The 27,341-nt window shown below is 36.6% G+C and overlaps 1 protein-coding gene across 2 annotated transcripts in view; it reads left to right on the top strand.

Annotated features, from left to right (window-relative positions):
- LOC149805902 (zinc finger ZZ-type and EF-hand domain-containing protein 1-like) overlaps nt 1-27,341 on the top strand; it is a 260,238-nt gene that overhangs the window by 199,602 nt on the left and 33,295 nt on the right. For both annotated transcript variants that reach the window (XM_089950657.1, XM_089950656.1), the window contains exons 66-67: nt 10,354-10,656; nt 17,675-17,775. In XM_089950657.1, coding sequence (XP_089806783.1) covers nt 10,354-10,656; nt 17,675-17,775 — 404 coding nt within the window. The remainder of the gene's footprint in view (nt 1-10,353; nt 10,657-17,674; nt 17,776-27,341) is intronic.

Here is a 27,341-nt window from a genome sequence, read left to right as displayed (position 1 = left end):
CATGCATGTTTATCTCCTTGCTTATATTTTCCAAACTCCTTGATGGATTTTGTTCATGCATATGATGAATCATTATGAAGCTAAAACAATTTCATCCTTGCTTACTTAAGCCATTTTACTGTGGGGGTTCAAGGCTACATTTTTTTTATAGCATTGCTTTGTTCATAGGCTTGACATGCTGGACCTGATCTTGTAAATATTTATTAAACCATTCACATAAAATTTTTATAATTTAGTTTCAAAAATTAATGACAGACATTAATTACATAGGCTTACAAGGATTTATGATTTTGTTTTTTATGGTTTCTTAAAATATATGGCTTCTAATTTCATATTGAAAATGATCAACAACTTTGTTTTCATATTTAAAACAAAAACATGAATTTCTTGCTCTTACCAAATAAAACTGGATGTTTCATTAAGTTTGGATCATTAGTTCATGGTTGTATGCATGTATACTCTTGCATTTATTAATATTTTTACGGTAATTATGATCAAAATGATGTCCAAATATTGTGGCATAAATAAGAATGTAAGATGAATCGTATTCTCATTCTTTGCAACTTTGCCAACAAGATGAGGGGAATAAAGTATACTCTTATGATGTTTATTTCTTTGACACGTACCCCAGCATTTTCAGACTTTAAGCAGTTTATTGCAAGCTGAGTGCTGTAGGAAAGACAGTAACTAAAACAAATGAAAATAAAAAATTCCAGAACAAGTTCACTAACACCTCTATAAAGTTTTTTTTTAGTTTTTTCTTGGTATGCAGTATACACCTAACTGCAAACAGCATTGATCCATGTCTGCAGTTGCATAATGCATCAGCATGTCAGGCACCATCTTTGTTATAGCCATTCATGCTGTGATGAATCCTGTATGACATAATGCATCAGCATGTCAGGCACCATCTTTGTTATAGCCATTCATGCTGTGATGAATCCTGTATGACATAATGCATCAGCATGTCAGGCACCATCTTTGTTATAGCCATTCATGCTGTAATGAATCCTGTATGACATAATGCATCAGCATGTCAGGCACCATCTTTGTTATAGCCATTCATGCTGTGATGAATCCTGTATGACATAATGCATCAGCATGTCAGGCACCATCTTTGTTATAGCCATTCATGCTGTGATGAATCCTGTTTGACATAATGCATCAGTATGTCAGGCACCATCTTTGTTATAGCCATTCATGCTGTGATGAATCCTGTATGACATAATGCATCAGTATGTCAGGCACCATCTTTGTTATAGCCATTCATGCTGTGATGAATCCTGTATGACATAATGCATCAGCATGTCAGGCACCAGCTTTGTTATAGCCATTCATGTTGTAATGAATCCTGTATGACATAATGCATCAGTATGTCAGGCACCATCTTTGTTATAGTCATTCATGCTGTGATGAATCCTGTATGACATAATGCATCAGCATGTCAGGCACCAGCTTTGTTATAGCCATTCATGTTGTAATGAATCCTGTATGACATAATGCATCAGTATGTCAGGCACCAGCTTTGTTATAGCCATTCATGCTGTGATGAATCCTGTATGACATAATGCATCAGTACGTCAGGTACCATCTTTGTTATAGCTATTCATGCTGTGATGAATCCTGTATTATATGAAGTTCAATTCATAAATTTATTGCCATCTGCTGTATTTAAGTTTGGTCATGTGTATCCAACTTTTTGTTTTGTAACTGTTGTTTTTAATACAGCGGTTTCCAAACTTTTTTGGCCATAACCTGAATAGAATTGTTTTTCTGAGCCTCGTGACTCCATTTCCACATTTTGCCACCCTCAAAAAATCCTGGTGACCCTCTGCAATCCTCCAGAGGTTCCTCATGACCCAAATCAGGGTTTGGGAACCACTGCTTTTATATGATGCTTATTAAAAAAAAATACTTCCTGATCTGAAAGAGCCCTGAGGTGACCAGAATATGAGATCTTTGGTTCAATTGTTGACTTCAGGTAACCCAGTGGGCAAATAAATGCCATGAAGACTTATTTTACATATTTATTCCCACCATGGCAGTAGTAGGGGCATACAGTGTTGCCATTGTCAATCTATCTGTATATTAAGCTTGGTTAAGTTTTGCAGTTGGGTCATTTCCTCAAGCAACTACTTTATTTGGTCAGCTGCTGACATACTTGGTTGCTTTTCAAAGACCACTTCAACAACGAAGTGTCAACAGATTCATTCCTTTTGCACAGGCAGTTTCCAGCAATTTAACCCGGCATAATGCAAAATACTCATGTCATATAGTTTCGTTTATGGACATGTACATGGTCGGCCTGGGACTGTTAAACATTCCTCTTTGCAAATGGATTGGAAATCCTTCCATCAGAGGCAATATCTGCTTCAAATTGGTGCATCATTATGACCTGTATTTGGCTTGGTGTCCAGGCTGTTTTTCTTTCCTCAATCTGAATATAGCCAGAAGCCTTTTGTCAAGTACCCCACAGAGACTCACACCTGGGAGTCATATGGCTAATGTGCTAATGGATTAGCTCAACACTCATTTACCCATTGCTATAGCTTCATCTGTTATTCTTCACCTGGCAGAATGAGATGCATTTCTTTCCACATCTTCTGTCTTTGAAATAACCGTCACCAAGTGCAACAGACCACCAACAAGGCAAACTTAACTGGCCCAGCAACCCAGTGCCCAGCCCTCATTTTTTAAGAGAGGTTAGAGAAACAGAAAGGAGTCCCAACAGCATGCAAAATGTGAATGCCACTTCCATTCCCTTTATCTCCATGAGGACCCACTTCCCATGGGTCACTGATGCCTAAGTACAAGGGAGACAAGGGCCAGTTTCATCTCATCTTCATTCCTGGTCAGCCATCAGCAAATAGTTTTGCCTATGCTTCCTTTCTTACATTCCAATGGGAGGAACAATTAATAGCTTTTTTACTGAATGGGAGAGACACTGCCTTGCTATTTTGGGGGGCTTTCAGATCATGGATCCCCATTATTAACAGTTCCCTTCAATAAATAGGCCTGAAGAGACCCATGTAAAGTGCTGCAAGAAACAAGAATCTCGTTATGAAAAGAACAGTTGAGATTGTACCTGGTGCAGACATATCCAGACATTTTCCTAGGTACCAACCAAATGGCAAATTTCATCTGTTCATGGATCTTATTATCCTTTTCATTCAGGCACAAGGTTAAAAATGTATATATTGAGATTTATTCTCAAAACTGTTCAAGAGGATGTTTTCACAGTAAGCCTTGGTCTTCAGGATGCATACCTTCACATACCCATTCACAGGTCTTCATGACATTCACATACATCTTGTTCAGGGCATTCTGTTTCTTACTGAATGTCACTCCCATAGTTTTTTATGAGAATTACTAACAATCATGTCACAACTATGACATCATATTACCAGGTCAACATTCTACAAAAGGACAAGATCATTTTTATATCAAGACATACTTTTGTTTGTTTCAGTGTTGCTTTGCCATGGATTCCTTATCAACAAGGAGAAATCTAACCTCTTTCCATTCCAGAATTTCATTTATTTGGGCATGGAATTTATAATCCTCTTGAATTGAATCTGCTGCTCTTAAGAATGTTTTTTGAAATCATCATGGTGGTGTCTGCCATTCACTTAGAGAATCAGTTTTAACCTGGGAATTTTGTCATCTGCTGGGTCTCTCAGGATGATAGTGAATCATTTCAATTTGAGCAACTTACTGATCCTTCTGTCTCAGTGGTGGCCAGTCATGCCATTATTGATTAAATGATTAAGATATGATGGTGATATAAGAGGTTACATCTGACCAATTGGGAGGACCTTGGCTTATAGCAGGCAACTGCCTGAAATCACGATCTACTCAGATGCCAGAATAATAGCATTGATGACCACCCCCTGCCCTTGTTCCTAGAAGTGAGAGGGACCTGGCACCTTCTGGAGCACTAATTGCTCAGTAATCTCCTGGGAATGAAGGCCATGGTGTACGCCTTTCATTCATGGCAGAGATGCCCTTTCTGTCTGACAAATCAACTGTCTTCAATTACATCAGAAGGTATGGGGAAACAAGTCTCCAGATATCTGCCACCCAGTTAGGATTCGCTCAGGTAGTGTCATCACCAACAATTTGCTCAGATAGTGTCATCACCAACAATTTGCTCAGATAGTGTCATCACCAACAATTTGCTCAGATAGTGTCATCACCAACAATTCCACGTCCAACTCTTTTGCATCACAAGCAGTGACTCAACTTCCTGTTGGACTCATCAGATTTATAGTGAATGGCTCTTAGGCAAATGTGCATCTATTGGATTTGACCTCTCATAGACTTTTGTGTGACTGAGTGAAATGCAAAGCTCCCATCCTTTGTCTCTCCTGTACAAAATCTGACTGGTCAATTGAACAGGAAATGTCTTGTAGCTTATTGTATATACTCATTTATAAGTCAATTCAACTGTAAATCCCCCCTCCCCCATGTAATGCTGCAAAAAGCAAATTTCTCTTTTACACTTCTTTAAGTAAAGGTGAACTTCACAGTTCAATCTGTCTGTAAAGGGTGGCTTGTTGTGAATGAGTTGGAATAGAACATCAGAAAAATAAACAAGCCAAAATGAATGAATGGATGATAAAGACGACAACAGAGCAAAAATGAATGCAGATATCTTACTGAGTGGAATTTTTCACAAATAAATTGAGAACTTTTATTTTGTCCATGTTTGTGTAATGAAATCTGATTATGTGGTAAATCCATGAATTCTATCATAGGTCACATGCTGTATAAAAATAGTACACTCGAATGATCCTAATATAATCAAAGAATTATTATTTGGAAAAGTGGGTGCTGTCATTACAAGCCGGGGCTTATTGGATCATATGTACTGGCAGATAACTAATCAATTATCACTTTGGGAGTAGATCTGGGTTATCAAAATGCAAATATGAATAAAATCAAAACTTTTTTATTGGATCAGACACACTGTTTATACAGCAGGATACAAAACATAACAGAAACAGAAGTTGTTTGGATTTGCATGATAATAGAAGAAATATACCTACTAGTAAACATCCATGGTAAACAACATTCATGGACACTTCACTTTGCAGTGGGTAATAGTTAGTTTAATGATTTCAAATTATTAGAATCACCCTAAACTTGTACATACCAGTATTGTATAAATGATAACTGTAATGAAACAGATCAACACAGTGATACCATTTATACATATCTGGATGCAAATAGCAGCATGGAAATATTTTAAAAATTGACACTATTTTGTACATGCAAACATCTCAAAATTGAAACCGTAGCAATAGATTTATAAAACACTTTGTACATGCAAACATCTAGAATTTCAAACATTTGCAATAGATTTATGAAACATTTTGTATGTCATGCATATAAGACAACCCATACTCTGCAGGAATAAAATTTTTAGTAAAACACATTGACTTATTAGTGAGTATGTACAGCATGTCTTTCCCCCACTGGATGATTCACAAGTCTTGCAAAACTTGAGGATTTAAATTAGAGTGCCGTATAATCCACATTGCTTCCTCATATGGAAAAAATTATAGAGCAGCAATATACTGAACCTGGCAGCAGATGTTCACATAAATATTCTGTATTCTTCCCTCCTGCTCAACAATTGTGAGTGCAGTCCTTCCATTTGTACCCGGAGATGCTGAATCTGTAAGCTTGGCTCATATCAAGAAAGCCCTCAAAAGAAAATAGTTTTCAGAACAAGTACTGGACAGTTTTGCTCTGGCAAAAGGCTTACTATTTTGAAAGCTTAATGGGAGAAGTGGAGAATTTCTGTCACAATGGTGGAAATGGAAACATTTCTTCAAAACCTAACTTCCCCCTTTGACATTTCCAAAAAGTTAGCTAATATCACTATTAAGGGCTACTGTTTCACAACCTTAGATCTGTATTTACCTCATGGAAGGGAGGATATTGGCCAGAAAAAAGACCTCTTTGACCTTCTTATGAACTTAATTTGACTTGCTTCAACGAAAGGTTTTGGCTCCGTTGTCTAGCTAGAATTTTTTCATGGCATAATTGAATAAAACAACCTTCTGGATCAATGTTTAGAGCTATCTTGACTCACCTGCAGTACAAAAGCTTATTGTGCTGTTCTGGCTACAGCCAAGAGGAATAATGAAATAAGGACATGGTAAGTCATGATTACATGTAGATGGCTTGGTTTTATTCATAGCCTGTAAATGTTTTTAAAAAATGGGAAGCATGTTAGTAACACAGGAATTGCCTGTTCCAATTAAATATTTCTACATCTCTGTTTAATAAGACTGTTTTGTGAGTGCAGTTTGTTTTCTTCCTAACTGCAAATTTGCTAAGAACTAGAGCTCAGGTAAGAATCATTTGTATGTATGAAAACGAGTTCAACTTTTTATGTTCTAATTTATACTTCAGCAAAGTTTCTTCTTGATGAAATGCTGAAGTTTATTTGCCATTATTGCTCATTGCATGCTAAGGTTTATTTGCCATTATTGCTCATTGCAGGATTTATTTTGGCAAAATGACTTTGGATGATCAGAGCAGACACTATACATTGCAATTAATGTTAACTGATTCTGGTGCCAAGATTACAGTATTGGAATTGCAAATAGGTCATAAGGCCAGTATACATAATGTAATGACCAAGATGGGCACATAAATCTTTAGCACTTAAATAAAAATATGAGAGAGTGAGAAAATGGATGAATATATGGAGAGAGATTTACAGATGAAAGCTACTGAGCCAATGGTAGATAGTGATGGTAAAGAGTGATAGATAAACATGCTAATTCCAACACTGAAAATCTTTTATCTGCACAGCAATCGTATCCGACATAATCCAAATGCTGCTAAACAAACTTGAATGCCGCTACGTTGTTTAATTTACATACTTCAAGCTGTCCATATTCTTAATTACCCAATCAACCTCCTCAGGCTCAAAGCCATCAAACTTGTCCTCTTCACTGTCACTGCCATTTTCATCACGTTTAGTATTTATGATATTTTCCTCACATCCATTCAAATTGTTGTTAATACCACAAACTTTAAATTTTTTTCATATCAGATCTGTCTTGTCCTGAAGCGATTTGACTGCTTTCACAATCCAGTACACAACTGTTTGTTTGTCGGCACTCTTAATATGAGACATATTTTCATTTTCCTTGTAAAGGCCCTCTGCTGCTTTACAAATAAAATTATCCAGCTTTTCCTCATGTCAGACTTGACCGGTTTATTTACACTGGCATCTAGTGGCTGCAGCTTGGAGGTGCATCCACCTGGTATAACTGCTGGTTCCATGTTACCCCGTCTCGATGCCTTCATTCCTTTCCTATGTTCTTAAGATATATCTCATTAATTCACAGCTGCATCACCTCTCATCAACCCACCCCTTCTCCTGCACACGTACAGTCCATCCTTTAGGTGCCTGAATATCTTTAAGCTCCCTCATGCCATAAAAAATTATCATTAGAGGCAACACATCTCCTGCTGCAGAAACTGCAAGGACTAAAGTTAGATGCTTTTTATCTGCACCAGTCACACGAATTCTCACTTTTAACACCCTTCTTACCGACAGTTCATATGGGAAATGAGGTCAAAGTACATAGTAGTTTCCTCCATATTAATTATATTATCTTCAGAAATCATTTTCTCTTCTTGCCTTTACAAATTTATGGAATAATTTTATTTTCTTCTCCAAATCTTCTGGGAGACACTGGGCCATCTTTGTCCATGAACAAAGCATGATGTTTTGTCACTTTAAAAAACCTGTCGCTCTGTTCCTACAGGCTTGAAACTCAATTTCTTGATGCTCACTTGACACCAATTCCTTGCATAAGCACATATTGTGTCCACACTGACAGGAGTCTGCAGATTGTGCTGGACAAGAACCCACTGTGCAGTTTTTCCATCTAACTCATTGCCATATGATGCTGGTCTGCCACTCCTTGCTAAATGTCCCCATTCATTCAGCTGCTGTGAAAAATCTGTTTTTGATCGATGTGCAATGGTTGATTTGGGGATTTTGAAATGTATTGCTGTTACTCTAATTCCATGTAATTTTGAGAAATTTACAACTTCCTCCTTTTGCTTTAATGTGAAATGCTTGTAATGCCCTTGCCTGACATCATCATTTTCACAAGCAACATCTCTCTCCTGGCTCGGGTCTCCAGTTTCATGTTCTTTTTGTAGCTGGTTCATTTTCCTTTAGATCTTTCTCATTTTCTCTAGCACACTTTCTTGGTCGATGTACAGGCCTCTTAGGTGAAGCTGTAGGCAATGGACTTTTTCTCCATGCAAGCTGTAGGCAATGGACTTTTTCTCCATGCAAGCTGTAGGCAATGGACTTTCCATGCAAACTGTAGGCAATGGACTTTTTCTCCATGCAAGCTGGAGGCAATGGACTTTTTCTCCATGCAAGCTGTAGGCAATGGACTTTCCATGCAAGCTGTAGGCAATAGACTTTTTCTCCATGCAAGCTGTAGGCAATGGACTTTTTCTCCATGCAAGCTGTAGGCAATGGACTTTTTCTCCATGCAAGCTGTAGGCAATGGACTTTCTCTCCATGCAAGCTGTAGGCAATGGACTTTCTCTCCATGCAAGCTGGAGGCAATGGACTTTTTCTCCATGCAAGCTGTAGGCAATGGACTTTTTCTCCATGCAAGCTGTAGGCAATGGACTTTTTCTCCATGCAAGTGGCAAGGCCTCTTAACTACTTGAGCATCATTCTACAGACTTATCAATAACAGCTGAGATCTTTAATATGGCTTGTTTTATTTTTATATTTTTATTCCCCTTTATGTATGCTATGTACATGATAACAATGAATGGGAGTTGTCACTTTTTTTGGTAAATGTTTGAGAAGTTTTCTTCCAAAGTGTTCCATTGTTTCCATTTAGTTTCAAAGTTCCAGTGAATACTGGTAGAAAGAAAGCAAAATTGGCTTCCCTTTGTCAGCCTCCTATATATACATATGTATTTTTTTAAAAGTCTCGATGCTTAAGGGAATCCAAAGTCTGTTTTCTGGGACAACTTGCATTGTAATCAGATAATCTTTGTATTTGATATCCTACCGGTAAGTTCAAACAATGAATTTATTGCTCATTATAAGGTGTGTTTATTTAAGTCTGATCTTTTATTTGTTTGCCATCTGTAATCATAATTGTTACAAATGGGCATTGAGGTCTGCAATGTAAACAGTTTACACATTAATAACTTGGCTTTATTAATGCTTTCAGTAACCCATGCAAACAGAAGATTGTCATTTGTACCCATAGTGAATGTATTTTCTAAGAATGATTTTTTTGGGTGAGGTATTGATATATTGTTAACCTGAATATAATACACTCTTTGTGATTTTACTGGAGCCAGTTTACAGCCTGATAACATTCAAACCTTTTAGGACAAGCAAATATGATTTGTTTCTCAATATTCATTACAGTGACCAATATTTTATTTGACAAAAGTGGTAACACTATAGATGCATACCCTGCAAACACTGAGTTTGTGGATATATTTTTGCCTTTAATAAATTCCTCATATCGAACAAGAAAGAGAATAAATGAGAACAGTACAAGGTTAGTTTATTTCATTTAATTGTCAAGTAAGCCTTTTATTTATCTATTTGATTGTGACTTGTGGTGGGTGGGGATGCAAAATGAACACAATTTATTTCATTTCCTAAATCTTGGGACACATGCTGTAGGTGAAGAAAAAAAAATCACAATAAGTTCTGGGACATGGAAAAACTTATTATTTTATCATGCCCCAATATATACAGTAAATACAGTAACTGACAGATTGATGGGATTTTGTGCCAATCTCACTATCCATGGAGAGACCACATTCTGACTTCACGTTGGTAAACAGATAAAAAATTTAATATTTCTATTGCTAAAACAAGCCAGGAAGGACTTATTTATGACAGTGGACATGATCCTCATGTATTTTGATTGGGTAAGTATTATTGAAGAAACCGATTTTACAGTATTTGGTTTCTCAGTTTTAAACCTTTCATATACCAGTTTTCCTTTACAATCATGGCTGTTGACATCAGTCAAGTCGCCATATTTAATAACCAACAGGCCACATAATGAGCTCTTTCAGTGGCCATTTCATTTTGCTTGTTATGTTCAGGAACTCAAGTATCCACAAGTTGTCACTTGTTAAATATACTGTTTGGGCAAGCTATATATGGCAAGTGTCAATATGGAATGAAGTGAACTGATGACCCTTAACTAATAATGGGTGCATATTAGCTCAGATTGTGTGTATTTAATAAATAGATACAAATTAAATTTAGAGGTTTGCAGAACTGTGGAAGAAAATAATGTTTTCTGGTAATTTTAGGTCCTGTCACTGATGCTGTACACCCATGAAGGTTGCACTACCAACGTAAAGAATGTACCGAGTCCGATACACATGCTTACCGTAAAGGAAGTGAAACCTCTAGAGTTTGATGAAAAAAACTTATCAAAAGATGATGAAGAGAACATAAATAGTGGGGATGAGCATTCATTTTATGACCCCTCCTCCTCCTCAGAATCTGTGTCGACCTCTTCCTCTTCTAGCAGCCAGGTACTGAATGACACGAATGATGAGGCTAGTGATATTTTCAAAGAGCTGGATGAAAAGACAAAACTCATGTTTAAGGTAATCAACATAGCATTTTGTCCTTAACTTGATAAGTTATCCCAGCATTTCTTATTTCTTTATTTTATCTGTCATGGAACAGTGTTTTTCTGAATAGAGGAATGAGACTGACACTATAAATTAGACAAAATATTCATGGTACAGACTGATACAAGATGGTTTACCTTCATCCATTATTTTGTGTGAATAAGCCACATAACTGGTTGGTTCTCTGCTGCTATCCAAGAGTAAGGTCACTTATCAACACAACTGGTAGGTTTGATATTGTCAGTACTTTCTCTCTGTGGCACTGGGTAGTTCCACTACTGTCTCTCACTGGCACTGGGTAATTCTGGTACAGCATGCATGTTAAAGTATCTACAAACAAGCAAGAACATTTTTGAGTGTTTGATTACACTGGACAACAAATTTTTACAAAAGTCATGTTACTGAAATAAAATTAGTCAATTCTTATCAATTTTTATGTGCTGAACACGAATATGACAGTCAAATTGCAAAATTGGCTCTAGTTTTTTTGTAATCTGCAAGAAATTAATGTTTACATAACGAAATGCATTCCAATAGTAAAAGGTCAACTGTAATAGCCTACCTATAAAAAATCAAGTCATTGACTACATCTTAGATTTCTTCGCCTGTCTCTTGTACAGCTGTTCGGGAGCATGTCTGAGGAGTGTCCAGCAGTAGTCAGCCAGCATTGTAGTGGACCATTTTCCCTGGTATCTTTGTTCCATTGTTGCGATATCTTGATGAAAACGTTCGCCGTGTTCATCACTAACAATACCACAGTTGCTAGGAAAGAAATCCAAATGGGAATGAAGGAAGTGAATCTTTAGAGACATATTGCAGCCAAGTTTCTTATACTTCATCAACATGTCTTCTACTAGTTCCTTATAGTTTTCTGCCCTAACATTTCCGAGGAAGTTTGTAGAAACTAGGCGAAAAGCATTCCATGCTTGTTTCGCGTCACCTTCCAGCAAGTTGTTGAACCGGTCATCTTTGAAAAGCTCTCGAATCTGAGGACCCACAAAAACTCCCTCTTTAATCTTTGCTTCGCTGAGTCGAGGGAATTTTTCATGCAGGTATCGGAATGCTGGCAAAGTCCGGTCAATGGCTTTCACGAAGTTCTTCATCAAACCTAGTTTGATGTGAAGGGGTGGTAGCAAGATTTTCTGAGCCTCAACCAGAGCTGGGTGTTGGATATTCTTCTCTCCAATGGCTACATTCTGCCTGTGAGTCCATTCCTTCCTCATGTAGTGCATTTCCCTTGCTCGGCTATCCCACTCGCATAAGAAACACATGTATTTTGTATATCCTTGCTGCAGTCCCATTAAAAGGGCAACTACCTTCAAATCACCACAGAGGTGCCAGCTGTACTTGTTATACTCAATGGAATTCAGTAGCTGCCTTAAGTTATCGTATGTCTCTTTCATGTGGACAGCATACGCTACTGGAATAGATGGAAGAATGTTTCCATTGTGCAAAAGCACAGCCTTGAGACTCAGTTTCGAAGAGTCCACAAATAGTCTCCATTCTTGTGGGTCATGAGTGATTTTTAAAGCATTCATGAGGCCCTCAATATCGGAACAGAATATCAGATTACTTTCCTTTCTGAAGAAAGGCTCCAATTGCTGGTGGCGCTTTCGATATGCAGTAATTGTGACATCTTCTTCTAGAAGATTCCATTGTTGGAGTCTTGATCCTAGCAATTCTGCCTTGTTCTTTGGTAAGTCCAAATCACGAATCAGGTCATTTAGTTTTTCCTGTGTTATTCTGTGTGGGGTTGATGATGCACCACAGTGAAAATCTGGATCACTGCATGCTGATGGACCAGGAGAAGAACAGGTCGACTCACCTTTGTCTTCGTCAGATGAATCAAGAGAATATTCTGCTGGAGGTTCTGGAATAGGAAGTCCCTCACCATGTGGAACTGGTCTCAATGCAGACGGAATGTTTGGGTAGACTATTCTCGACTTCTTTCGCTTCGTTATTCCGCCGGAAAGAGGAGGAACCAAGCAGAAGTAACAGTCATTTAGGTGGTTGCTTGGCTCTCTCCACACCATTGGGACTGCAAACGGCATTGATGACCTTTTGCAATTCAACCACTGTGAAAGCTGTGTTGTACATGTAGCACAGCATATATGCGGAGCCCAAGGCTTGTCTTGGTCACCAACCTTGCATCCGAAGTAAAGATGATATGCCTTCTTCACTTGAGAATTGATACTTTTCTTCTGGTTGGCAAATGTCACTTCCCCACAAATATAGCAAAAATTGTCCGCGGTATTAACACACTTTCGAGGCATTACTGTTCTTTATTGTACGTAAATGGATAAAATAATAAGTTTTATGTAACAGTAGCTTGAACTGTCTCGCACAACGTCTAAAATATTTTAAATGCTGAACCTATCTGATTGGGCTTTATATAGTACACTGCTTACGTCAGCTTCAGCAGCCGCCTGGCATTAGTATAATAGGCCTACACATGTCTAGTACACTGCTGACGTCAACTTACTTCAGCAGCCGCATGGCATTAGTATTGCATTGCATCAGAAAATGATGCAATCAACTGTGGATGATGTGAGCATGATGGTATTATGCAATGTTACATCATTATTCCGGATGTTGCTGCAGTCCTACTGGAGAAATTTACACAGTGAAACATAGAAAATGAGGTATATGAATATCTTCAAAACGAGAGCCAATACAAATTTTTCACGGTTATATTCGTGTTCGGCACACCAAAATACTACAGATTAGGGCCTTTTCAAGTCAGTAATGATTTCACTGTTGACCAGTGTTATTCTACAGGGTGTCAGGTACAGTTGTGTGTGTATACTCTAGATAGACTCAAGATAAGATTTGTACATTTGTATAACTTGGGACTATAGAAACTGTTGAATAAAGGATGAACTGTTGATGTTTATATTTCTACAAGTCTAAGTCTTGATATCAATATTGTTTAGTGATGAATGAGTGTGTGTGATTTGGATTTTAACATAGCTTTAACAATTTTTCAGTCATATCGCTATGATATCTGCAGTGTGGCAGTTTATAGTAATGTCTAGCACTGGGGTATCATGCCGCAGACATGTAGCATGATGTCCTACCCAGACACATTATCCTGACACCAGGCCGATCAGTCCTAACACTAACTCTTAATGCTGAGTGCCAAGTGAGGCAGCTGTTAGTACCATTTTTGTAAGTCTTTGGTATGACTCAGCCGGGGATCGAAACCCACGACCTCCTGCATCCGAGGCGGACACTCTAACCACTAGACTACCAGAGTGGTCTGCGATGAACGAGAAGATATGATTGCCACTATGACATCTGCCATGTTAATACTATAGTTACTGCAGACTTGTTTGACATGTTTATATTACAGTACTGCAGACTTGTATGACCTGTTTATATTGCAGTCACTGCAGACTTGTTTGACATGTTTTTATTACAGTCACTGCAGACTTGTATGACATGTTTATATTACAGTCACTGGAGACTTGTATGACCTGTTTATATTACAGTCACTGCAGACTTGTATGACATGTTTATATTACAGTCACTGGAGTCTTGTTTGACTTGTTTATATTACAGTCACTGGAGACTTGTATGACATGTTTATATTACAGTCACTGCAGACTTGTATGATATGTTTATATTACAGTCACTGGAGACTTGTATGACCTGTTTATATTACAGTCACTGCAGACTTGTATGACATGTTTATATTGCAGTCACTGCAGACTTGTATGAAAGATGTGTAATTAAAACTGATAACAGTTACAGCTGACTGACTTCCACAATATCACATAGCACTAAATATTTTTCTGACCAGAAAATTTCAGAAGTTTTGGGTTTGTGGTTGAAATTATGTAGAAATTTAAATACATATTTATTGTAGTTACTTCCATATCTCTTCAAAGAAACTGACTCACAATGGCAGTTAATACAAATTATAGTAGACCACAATATACACATTGCAGATTTCAGAATATCCACACTTCCATGATGGAAATCGGTCCATCCATGCTGTTGTCTGACACAGACTGCATATAATTGTCATATTGGATACTCATGTTTTGGATTAGAGTTGATGGATTAGGTTGTATTGCATCAGTTGGAAAAATGAAGCAATATAATTATGAAATAGTGGATGTCCACTACATCACATGGAACTGTCAGTTGATTGAACCATAGGAGACAGTGCAGAATGCTCTTTTGTAGATTGCACAAAATGCCAGGAATATACATTGTAGCTGGACAGTTTTTCTAACGTGTGCTCTGTCATGGATATACAAAATGCCAGGAATATACATTGTAGCTGGACAGTTTTTCTAATGTGTGCTCTGTCATGGATATACAAAGTATTTTAAACCTCATATTTTTTCAACATTATGTATGTATCCCTTGCAAGGCAGGTAATACATACAACAAACTACTGAATTGTTTGTATAGGTAAAGGTATGAAAATGACACCTGCTTTGGTCTGGTTTTCATTGCTATTGTTCAGCCAATCTGTGTGTGTCTTGTGGGGTAAATACAATCAAATCACTCAAGGGTGTCATAAAATCCACTACAGGTGCAGTAAAACAATTCATGTCATAGTTCCACTAGATTGTGTGGATGTCAACTAGGCTGAGTGGACATTCATCAGATGTAGTGTACATCCACTACTCATAGTGAACACAAAATTCCTTGCCTGCTAAATCCACATCTGCTCTGTTGAGTGGGCAATGCATAATCTGTGACGAGTGTAATGTATGCTTTGTGCTTCATCAAACCATCATGGCTTCTTGCCATGATATTTGTGAAAACAGCAAATGATTTGATTGTTAATATTATCTTTTGTTAATTGAATGTAGCAGTCAGGTGTGCAATATAAGCTTGCAGATGTTGAATCACTTCAACATTTTAATCAACTGCATGTTTCCATTAGCCGTAAAGTGAAACTATCCAATCCCTAATTGATCAAGTTCCACCTGGCAGTGATGGGCATTCTCACTGGATAGCAAGCGGTACATGACCACTGGTGAAAATTCTATGTACAATTTATTATGAAATCAATTAAAAAAGATTATGTGAGATATGTTTCACAGATGTTTGTGGAATGTTAATAGGGTACCTCTTGATAATATGTTTAATTGGTACAGGAATAGTTATATTGAAATTTTCGTCTCTGGTATGGGTAATTTAAGGAATTAGTAGAATGTATAGTTTAAGGGAAAGACAAAGTTCTTGGAATGTTATTACACAGTGACCAAAAATAAAACTAGAATGCAACTGTAATGGGATTTCATTCGATTTTTATTTGCGTTAAAGCATGTTCTGCACAGCTAATAAATGATATCCACGTCTGTTTCACTTTGAATTTTCTTTTCAGTGTCTCAAAATGTCACTAAAAGTACCAAATTCGTTTTATGCACAAATGATTTAAAATAATTCATATTGACATGCAGCACACCATTCATTCATATGATACATGCTGAAAAAAGAATGGTCTGAATACATGTATCCCACCATGTTTTTTTCCTGAGTGCTGTAGAGTCCATATTTGTATACTGCAGAGAAATCAAAGGGAGGCAATTGCAGTATGACCAAATAAGAAATCTGCCTATTCCTTAATAAAAAAATTGAATCTTCTGGTCATGGCAGCAGCAAATAGTGGGATGTAAACAGGCCACCCTTCCATTATTGACATTAAAAGAGCTGTTTGTCACCATTGTCTTTAGTACCTATACGTGAGGCATTCACCCTAAACCTTGCTTTTGATCAGTGAGGTAATGTGATAACCCACCTTATCTTTGATTATTGGTGATTGTGAAGCTTGTCTATTGTCAGAGTCTGCTTGATATGTTCATGAAAACCTACTGTGCAAACATAAAAAAATGCAGCAGCAGTTCTCCAACCTAATGGAGATCTGACAGGCATTGATAAAAGTTTATATTCTGGTGAACTTTGGAATTCCCTGTTGACTTATTTTTAGTACATGTAATTTCTTTAACCGATTCGGCCCTGATCCCGTCTGTAGGTGTGATGAGGCTGTACCCTACTTCAAAGCTCTGCAGCATCAAGGCCATTTAAAATACACCAACGTGGGTGGTATTAAAAGAAAACAGACAGATATAGCTCTAAAATGATATCAAATAATCTGGAAGTTCTAGTTGCACTACAAAATACAGAGAGAAATCCTCATTTTTTGGACCCGGTTTTTTTTCACCCAAAATTCGCTCGAGATCAGAATGCGATTTTGGGTCCGGATTTTAGACCTTTTGGCCACAGATCTAAGGCATACCAGTCTTAGCTGCACACAGACAGGCGAACCTTTGCAAAAACTAGGATAAGGTGAGCATTTGGAATAAATTGTGGTCTCCATACGAAAATGATAGGTCCATTAAGCGAAAAAAAAAAAAAAGACTTTTACCCTTCTGTTCATGCGCAAGCAAAATAACCAATGGAAAATGATGTTTCTAATACAACTAGGCATTATCTGTTGAAAACCACTGTATTACGATGTTTTGAGAAATAGCCCCCCCAAATGTCTTTCCTACGCACATTTCAGGCAAAAACGACAAAAACCTCTGGGGCCGAATGAGTTAACAAAGCATTGCATTTCATGTTAGGGAAAGCCATCATTAGCAATGACTTGTTCTGAATGATGTTTTTGACTTTAATTTGATTGGTCAATTAAAAGGTCCGCAAAACATGGCCTTGTGTCATTGCCTTTCAGATCTACTTATTAATAAGTAGATCTTGATTTTAAAAAGAATGAATGCAGCAATAAATAACCTGTATATGAAGCACAAAATCACAGTAAGACCTCTCTTTACAGGACACTGAGCAGTTGCAGACAGGTGTCTTTTATATAGAAGATGTATTTGACAGTGAAATTTAGAAAAGGAATTTGTAAATGTACTTTATAAACATGATATACGGAAGTGTCAATTAGGGCAGATTTTAGTTTATAATCATTGACATTGCAGTTTCATAGAGTTAAATTAAAAGTACATGTTGTTATTTATATTAGACTCTTCGACATGATCTGAAGGTCCCTATATCAGTGCTGAGAGTCATCTATGACATGAATGACAGAAATTCGGAGGCTGTTGTCAGGGCAATTGTAGATAAGTAAGTACTTCTAATCAAGTTGTACACTATCTTGAATTGAACCTTTTTCAGGTTAACAATGTATACTGCTTAAAAAAGTCAATGCCCACAAAAAATTTTTTCGGGTCATGAAAGTATACAAGTGAAAATGGTTAAGGCCCAGAATTTTGAATGTGAGTTGACATTATGAACATATTCAGATATATTTGGTAAGGACAGAGATATGTACAAAAGACTAAATATTACTGTTACATATAAATTAAAGTCAGAACACTTCAATCTACTGATAATTGTGGCTTCAGTAATTGGTTAGGCTATTCATAAGTGGTATGGAAAAACAATTACAGGAGAACTTTTTATCACAATTATTGGCTTATTCAAGCCCACTGTGCTGATTTAGTAGAATCCAAACTTTCTCATTGAAATGCTAGATTACATGAATTTTGTTTTTGTCCCACATTATGATTATGCTGATATTTTTCATGTCTCCCACTGAGTTTGGATAAATGATGTTCCACTGTAAATCCTTTATAATCATTGTCTAGTATGTAACCTAAGGAAATTATGAAAGAGTTACCTCCCTTTACAATCTGTCAATGTAGTGCAAGATACATAGAAAATTATGACCCAGATTAAGAGCACAAAAGAGAAAATCAAAGGGAGGGTTTGGTTGTCTTTGCAATTAAGGACCCTGGCTGAGAATAATTTTGGAGAAGGTTCCTGTTTTTGCTAATTTCTATTTTAAAAAAATGGGATCGGGTTCACAAGTTATCAGGGCACAAGTTATTTAGGGAGTGGTGTAATCTGATTGCAAATGAAAAATCATGCACTTGCTAATGAGATTAGTTTCATTTATCACTGCACTAGTGATAGCAACACTTGCCATATTTCCAGGACATGAATTAGGGTTATTTTGATTTAATTGGAAAAAATTGGGTGAGAAAAATAATCTATGCCAGTGTTTGTACCAAGACAAGGAAATCCCAGTCCCAGTTGCAGGGTTACATTATTTTTCTCACCCATGCAACAGAAAAATCTTCCTGTTTTGCTAACCTTATTTTTCCTATATCAGTCTGGTTATCTAAAACCAGTCATCTCAGTCATGGTGTCCACGCACTAGGGACTACTTTATCAAGGAATGCAAGCATTGTTGTCTTCTGCTTGGCCTGATTGAGTTGATTTTCAATCAAACAAATGCCGACACTTTAATAAGGAAATTTACCAAGATAGTTTTTGGAGGAGAGAAATAATTTTTTTTTTAAAATGATAAAGATAAGACAAAAAGAAAGGAATATCTTGACTCTTAAAGGTAGGAGAGCAAAATTCGTAAATGTTTACCCCATTGTGCCCTAGTTGAATCAAATATTTACCTGCAACTATTAATGACAAATAATGCACTTACCAGTCAGAATAAATCATTTATCCGTCCACACATTATTCCACAAGCAGATTTCCCTGTAGCATATGCTTCCACTACCAATAGCAACACTTGCCATATTTCCAAAATAGAAAATGTAAATTTTCCAAGAAACCATGAACATGAAAATTCAGTACATGGTTATCTGCTAGTGTCTGTATTTGGAGTGTGTTTCATACATGGGAATAATTTTACAATCAATATTAATTACAACACCAGTATGTCACAAACAATTCCACCTCCTCCAAAGAAAAGGAGAGTTAGATATGATTCTGTTAGCCTCCCCACTCATAGCCTCAATGGGGTGACAAATTATACAACTCCTTCACTGGGATTTCCTTGTCTAGATGCAAGTCCCAACATAGATTCTATTAATCCCTGCATAATACTATTCTAGCTATCTTGTCCAGGACCATGTGAGTAGTGACCCTACTTGTTGGTCCAGAGATGTTGTATTGATCAAATAAAGTACTTCGTTGAGGGTTGAAATATATCAAAGCAAATTACAGTGGTCCCCTTCTTATATGGCCACACCTTCTGCACCGGGAAAGTGGCCATATAAGACAGGTGGCCTTTCCAGAGGGGACAAAAATATTTGTGAGAAGTATATGTAATGTACATAGTAAGAAAGCTACATATTTCAAAGCACTTAATATCTTTATTTAATATCTTCATTTAAATGTAACAATTATTTTTAAAAGGTTCTTATTTTTATAATAATAGACTTATTTCAACTGAATATACATTAATAGTTCTTATTCTTGGTGTAAGTGTGATATGCGAGCGGGTAATGTTGTCATGCACATTGCAAAACCATTCAAAAACATCACTTAAATCTTGGTACATACATAATTCTCATTCCATTTGCTCCATTACTTACCTTATGTCATGATATGAATTATTGGTTCTGGATACATTTGAAGAAAAAAATTGGCCACTCTTGAGGGGAACATTTTACATTTTTGTACTAATATGCAGGTCATGTTAGAGGGGTGGCCATTCTTGAGGGGTACTTTTGTATACAAACTCGTCAGTGCTAAGGGATTCTGGCTGTAAGAAGCGGATGGCTGCTGGTCTGGGGGCCGTTCAAGAGGGGGACTACTTTACTTTTAAGTTTTATACAGAAAAAAAAATAATCAAAAACCAATGCATTCCCCAAAATATATTAATTATTACACATAAAACAATTTTTTTTTTTTAAAGCAAGAACAGAGATATTGTTATATTTGAGACTGATGTACATTTAGGTTTTAAAAATTCCCAAGGAACAGTTGTTCACTGAATCAAAAATACTGATACCTTAGGTTGTAACTGTTAAGTTATGGAATTATTTTTCACAGGGTATGATGTATTGCCAATTTCATCCTTAGTTGTTAGAATAAATAACACAAGAGAAATTTGTAAAAGATAATCATGTTTGCCAATATCATATGGAGATAAAATAACGCTTTTCTTAACAGGAATAAAAGATAAAAAATAAGTACACTCTGTACGAATCGCTATTAAAGCTTCTCATGAGAATGCTGACTCAAGAGTAACATAATTTTACACTTTGAGCAGATATTTCACAGATGTCATGTATGTGCAGTTATTTATAGCCTTTTATCACAGTCTGCTTCTTTGCTTATTTTAATCCAGATATGTGAAAGCTAATGCTTTTATTATTATTATTATTATATATATATATATATATATATATATATATATATATATATATATATATATATATATATATATATATATATACACACACACACACACACAATCCACAACCTTGCTTTTGTTGGTGCATAGAAATCAGTTTATGATGGAGCATACAAATCAGACTGCTTATAATAGTGCAAATCAGACTGCTTATCATAGTGCATACAAATCAGACTGCTTATAGTGCAAATCAGACTGCTTATCATAGTACAAATGAGACTGCTTATAATAGTGCATCCATTTCATTATAATCATGCATACAAATCAGACTGCTTATGATGGTGTATACAAATCAGAAATCCCATGGAAAATGATTTCTGGATTACTTTCATGATTTTTGTGAAATGGTCTGGATTACTTTCATGATTTTTGTGAAATGACCTGGATTACATTCATGATTTTTGTGAAATGACCTGGATTACATTCATGATTGTTGTGCACGGCATGGATTACTTTCATGCTTTTTGTGAAATGGCCTGGATTACTTTCATGATTTTTGTGCAATGTCCTGGATTAGATACATGATTTTTGTGCAATGGCATGGATTACTTTCATGATTTTTGTGAAATGACCTGGATTACTTTCATGATTTTTGTGAAATGGCCTGGATTACTTTCATGATTTTTGTGCAATGACCTGGATTAGATAGATGATTTTTGTGCAATGGCATGGGTTACTTTCTTGATTTTTGTGAAATGACCCATATTACTTTCATGGTTTTTATTAAATGATCTGGATTACTGTAATGTTATTTGTTATTGAAGATTAACTGCAGAAGGTGTTCTATACTATTTATTAAATACATCAGTACAGCTAGGAAGGGGAGTGAAGACTGCCCTGAAAGTATTTTTCCCATGGAACATAAACCCAGCTAAATATATAACATAAACCAGCTAATGGCATGTATCAGTTCTAATCCAGTGTGGAATATCTGATTACTTTTACTGTCAAGTGATATTTCAAAGCTAATTAGATTAAAACTTATACTACATTCCCCCTCCTGAGAAAGTTAACATTAAAATGAAATGTGATCTGACGTCTGCATTTCTAAACAAGTTACATCAGCTTCATTTTTACAAGTTCAGTCTCTCAGGTGGTTTCACAATCTTCCCAAATCTGTGAAATATCCGTTTTGACTGGTTGGCACTGCTTTGCTTTCATCTGAGTCAGTCAGAGTATCAGGGTTTAAAACAGTCACTCTAGATGGATCCTATAATGTAGTAGGCATGGGAATTAAATTTCTCCTATTATGCTGTGTCTCTTCCCCATCAGTTACTACCATGTATGAATGAGGTGTAGATGCCTCAGATTTAACAATGCCTGAAGAAAAATTATCTTGAATCCATATGTTATTTGTTACCTGAAGTGTTATCATATTTCGGGCGCGATGTTGAGAATCATAATGTCTCTTTTGAGTTTGCTTTTGATAGTTTTCCAATTTCTTCAGTTTCATTAAATATGTCCATTTCGGCTCTTAAGTTGTTTGGTGCCATTGGCAAAGTAGTTTGTAATTTTCTGCCCATCAATAATTCGACAGGGCTGTATCCATTTGGTAGTGGTGTTGCGCGATATGTCAAAAGAGCTATGTAAGGATCTTTTGCTTATTTAAGCATTCTTTTAATTGTTTGAACAGTTCTTTCAGCCAGACCATTGCTCTGTGGATATTTTGGACTACTTGTAATATGCATGAATCCATAATCTGTCACCAATTATTTGAGTATTGCGGATGTATTGCGGATCATTATCTGAAACTAATACTTCTGGTATGCTGTGTCGCGCAAAGATTCATTTGAGATGATTGATAATTGCTTTTGAATCTGTGCCTTGCAATTTTGCTATTTTGATGTATCATGAGAAATAAACAATCACCAAGAGATATGTTTGACCATTCAGTTCAAACAAGTCTGAAGCGACTCTTTGCTAAGGTCATTGGGTATCATTGGTTCAGCTTGATCTCTTGAGTGTTTGATGCAGTTTTGGCAAGACTTTACCAAGTGTTCTAGCTGAGTATTTATTCCTTTCCACCAGACTGACGTTTTGGCACATTCTCGGCATTTAACTACTGGTATGTCTTGGTGACCATCTTGAATTCTCTCTAGGATTTCATTTTTAAGTGATTCTGGTATGACCAGGCATGTAGCTTTCATTAAAAGACCATTTTGAATTGTAAATTCCCCTCTGTCTGCCCAGTTCAATTTTTTCACAGAATTGTACAAGTTGTTTGCAAATCGGATCATTTTGATATTCAGACTTTATTTGTTCAAGTATTTAATGCAGGCAAATTGCTAACTATGAAATCAACATAGGCATTAGTTTCAGCCTGAAATTCTCTGTCACTCTCAGAGTGATAAGTTAAAGGTGCTCTGGATAGAGCATCAGTAGTTAATAAAGCGTTTAATTCAAGGAGGTAAATCTCCCAAGATTTTTGTGCACATTAGTGGTACTAATGTCTTATGGTCAGTTTCAAGTTTGAATTGTGACCCAATTAAATAGCTACTGAAGTGTTCACAAGCCCAAGTGATTGCAATAGCCTCTTTTTCTATTTGAGCATAGCATTGCATAGTTTCTGAGATACCTCACGATGCAAATGCCACTGGTCTCAGAGTGCTACCGTGCTTCTGCTGTAGCACAGCACCTAGTCCAAATGAAGATGCATCTGCAGATACAATTATTTCTGTTTGGATCATGATGTGCTAAAGTTGGTGAAGATATCATCTCTTGCTTGATATCTCTAAAAGTTTGTTCTTGATTTGGACCCTAAGTCCGTGAGTTTTTACCTTTTAAAAGCTCACGTAATGGTTTTGATTTTTCTGCCAAATTTGGACTAAATTTGCTAAGCTGATTTGCCATACTGAGAAATCGTTGTATCTCTGTTACGCATTTCGGTATTTCCATTTCAGTTATAGCTTTGACTTTTTCCGGATCAGGTCGGCAACCATTTTCGTCAACAACATGCCCAAGAAACCTAATAGATCGTCTCGAAAATTCACACTTTTCAGTGTTCAAAGTGATGCCGTCCGTTTGAATTGATTTCATTACCATTTCTAGTCTTTCATCATACTGTTTCTGCTTTTCCCCAAAAACAAGAACATTGTCCATGTGACAGTGTTCCACCTTGTCACTCCAGAGTTTCTGACATCCTTTTCTGAAAAAAATTCAGGCGTGGAACTGACTCCAAATGGAAGACTATTAAAATAAAACTTACCAAAAGGAGTAATGAAAGTTGTAAGGTGGCATGAAACCTCCGACAGGTTTATCTGCCAAAAGCCTGAGTTTGCATCAAGTTTGGTGAAAAGCTTTGCATCTGCTAGTTTTGCAAGGGATTCTTCAACTGATGGTAGTGGGTGGTTCTCTCTTTTAACTGATTCATTCAGTTTAGTTAGATCCACACAAATTCTTACTGCACCATTTGGTTTTGGAATGACAACCATTGCCGTGCACCATTCATTGGGCTCATCTACTGTTGAAATAGCACCCATTTTTTCCATTCTATCTAACTCCTCTTGAACTTTATTCAATAAAGGGATAGGAACCTTTCTTGGGGTAGATAAGGCATAAGGTTTTGGCATTTTTGTCTAGAGTTATGTTAGAGAACCATTTTGTTTACCCTAGACCTTTAAACAAATTTGGGAATTTCTTGCAATAATCCCTATCTAAATGTATAGATTTATTGTGACTTTTGCTTGCATTTTGTTAGTTTTTATCTGAGGCATTTACTGGGGATATTTTTACCTGCTCAATAATCTTGAGAACCTGAATCATGAGCCTGCCCAAGAGTGCCTGATTCAGTCCCTTTACAACAAATATGTCTTGTACACTGAACGCATTGTTTGATTCCAGTCCACATACAAATATTCCCAGCACTTTAAGTTCAGAGTTTCCAGGTCCATACAGTTTTCGATCAGACTTTGATAGTTTTTGGTCTCCAAATTTTTGTAAATCCCTCTCAGGAATTAAAGTCACATCAGCTCCAGTATCAATCTTGAATAAAAGTGAAGCGTTGTTCAATCTCACCCGCGTTATCCACGGCTGACCCTTCTTTGTGCGTATAGTCCCTAGAAATCCAGGTGCTGCTCTTGATTCTATTGTGCGAACTGCTGATTTTGACAGATAGCATTTTGTATCGTGTCCACTTTTTTATACTTCGGGTGTTCTGCTTCTTTTGCTGGACATTGGTCTTGAGAATGATTAACTTTCTTTCCACATCTTATGCATCCTTTTCTGCTGACATTATTCTGTCGAACTTTTGGGATTTTATGTTTGTTTCCCATATTTCAGTGAAGATGATTTTACTGCATCCATTTCAGTCATTTGTTCTCCAGTTGTTCATATAATTGATTGTTCCTTTCTCGCAGCCTTATTTTGTCGAATTTGACTAACGGCAGAATCTAGAGTCAGATTTGCATCTAACTGCAATTTTTCCAAAAGTTTTGAATCTCGCAGTCCAATTACAAGTCGATCTCTGACCATTTCATCATATAGTAGCCCGAAATTACAGTTATCCGCTAACACACAAATAACTCTAACAAAACTGTCGACTGTTTCTCCCTCTTCCTGTTTTCTTTGAATAACTTTTGCCCTTTCAAAAATTACGTTCCTCTTTGGAATAAAATATTGCACGAATCTATCTGTCACGGGCTTCCACTTCTTTTGATATTCCTTTGTCAGGTTGAACAAAGACAAAATGTCATCACCCTCAATTCCCATGGAATAAATGAGGGCATTTACTTGAATTTCTTCCTCTTTTGGCATTTACTTGAATTTCTTCCTCTTTTTCACAAAGTCCAGATGCTTGACAAAAGAGTTCAAAGTGCTGAAACCACTTTTTCTCAAGTTTCAAGTCTCGAAAAGTCAAATTTGTCTCGATTTGTAAATTGAAATGAAGCTATTTTCAACTCTGCTAATTTCAATCCTGTATTTTTACTGCTGCCACCATGTAATGTTATTTGTTATTGAAGAATAACTGCAGAAGGCATTCTGTACTATTTATTAAATACAAGCCATCAGTACAGCTAGGAAGGGAATTAAAGACTGCCCTGAAAGTATTTTTCCCATGGAACATAAACCCTAGTGAATGTATAACATAAACCAGCTGTCAGTTCTAATCCAGTGTGGAATATCTGATGACTTTTACTGTCAAGTGATATTTCAAACCTACTTAGATTAAGGCTTACACTATAATTACTTTCATAATTTTTGTTAAATGGCCTGAATTACTTTCATAATTTTTGTAAAATGGCCTGGATTACTTTCATAATTTTTGTAAAATAGCCTGGATTACTTACATAATTTTTGTAAAATGGCCTGGATTACTTTCATAATTTTTTTAAAAAATGGCCTGGATTACTTTCAGGATTTTTGTAAAATTGCCTGGATAGCACATCAATATACACCTATAACTCTCAAGACCAAAATCTCATTAAATTTGAATTCCTTGAACTCAGAGTATATTTTTGGCTCCAAAGTTTTCCTTCTTTAATTTGTCTAATCTTTAACTAGGTGAACCTAAGCCCCTTTGTTCTAAAATTAAAACTTAATCAGGGCATGTGACTAGACAGCAGTATTGAATGAGTCTAAAGCTATGTAGAGTAAGACAGAATCCAACAAATAAATGCATACCATTGCAACCAAATCCTGATGGTTTGAAACAAAACATAAAACATTTTTGGTATGTGAGGGGTAATCTGATCATATCTCATTTTTAGGGGGAAAGTAGAGAACTTCTGTGAACTGAAATTTTCTAAAATCTGAAAATTCAATTTGTTCTTGAGAGGTTTCATTGTACCTGCTTGTTCCATTCACCTCAGAGACCTCAACTTACTGACATCTGAGCTCTTGAGAGTGTGAAGTAAAAGCTCTTGCATTTGACATAAATAAGTAGAGTTGAACCATGGTTTATAAGCTGTGCTGGTCTTAGACCAGGAGAGCTGTTGTCTATCATCCACTGGCCATCCATTGTCTGTCGTATGTGAGCCATTCATTCAGAAAAACAAGCTTGTTATTGCTACGACTAACCTACTTGGAAAATGGTGTTACTTGGACATCCAGTATTTCCCAGCCAAGATTCAGTCCACAGTGGCCATCTTGCTATCGCTATTTCTGCTAAACAGGTCATCATATCAACAAGGTGTTTTCACTAAAATACTTTTGATGATGTCTAGTTGGTCCTAAATGGTCTGACATCCAATATGGCCACCATGGCAGCAGTCTTAAAAACCTTGTCACTCCTCTGGAACAGAAAATCATATCATCATTGAGTTTTCACTTTGTATGATGTCTTGTTTTTGCTGCTCCTCAATGGAAATTCATATCGATATTTGCTTTTTACTAAATGTCATCTTATGATGCCTGATTGGTCCTAAATGAAAATGGTGCCAGTCTGACATCTAGTATGGCCACCAATGTAGCGATTTTGAAAATTGGGTTATTGCTCCAGAACTGATGGTCATATTGACCTAAGGTTTTC

This window comes from Sinohyriopsis cumingii, chromosome 2 (genome assembly GCF_028554795.1).
Source record: "Sinohyriopsis cumingii isolate HCF-2022 chromosome 2, ASM2855479v2, whole genome shotgun sequence".
NCBI classification, from domain to species: Eukaryota; Metazoa; Mollusca; class Bivalvia; order Unionida; family Unionidae; genus Sinohyriopsis; species Sinohyriopsis cumingii.
Note: the sequence above shows the minus strand (reverse complement) of the source record. Positions and strands in the feature narration are given on the sequence as shown.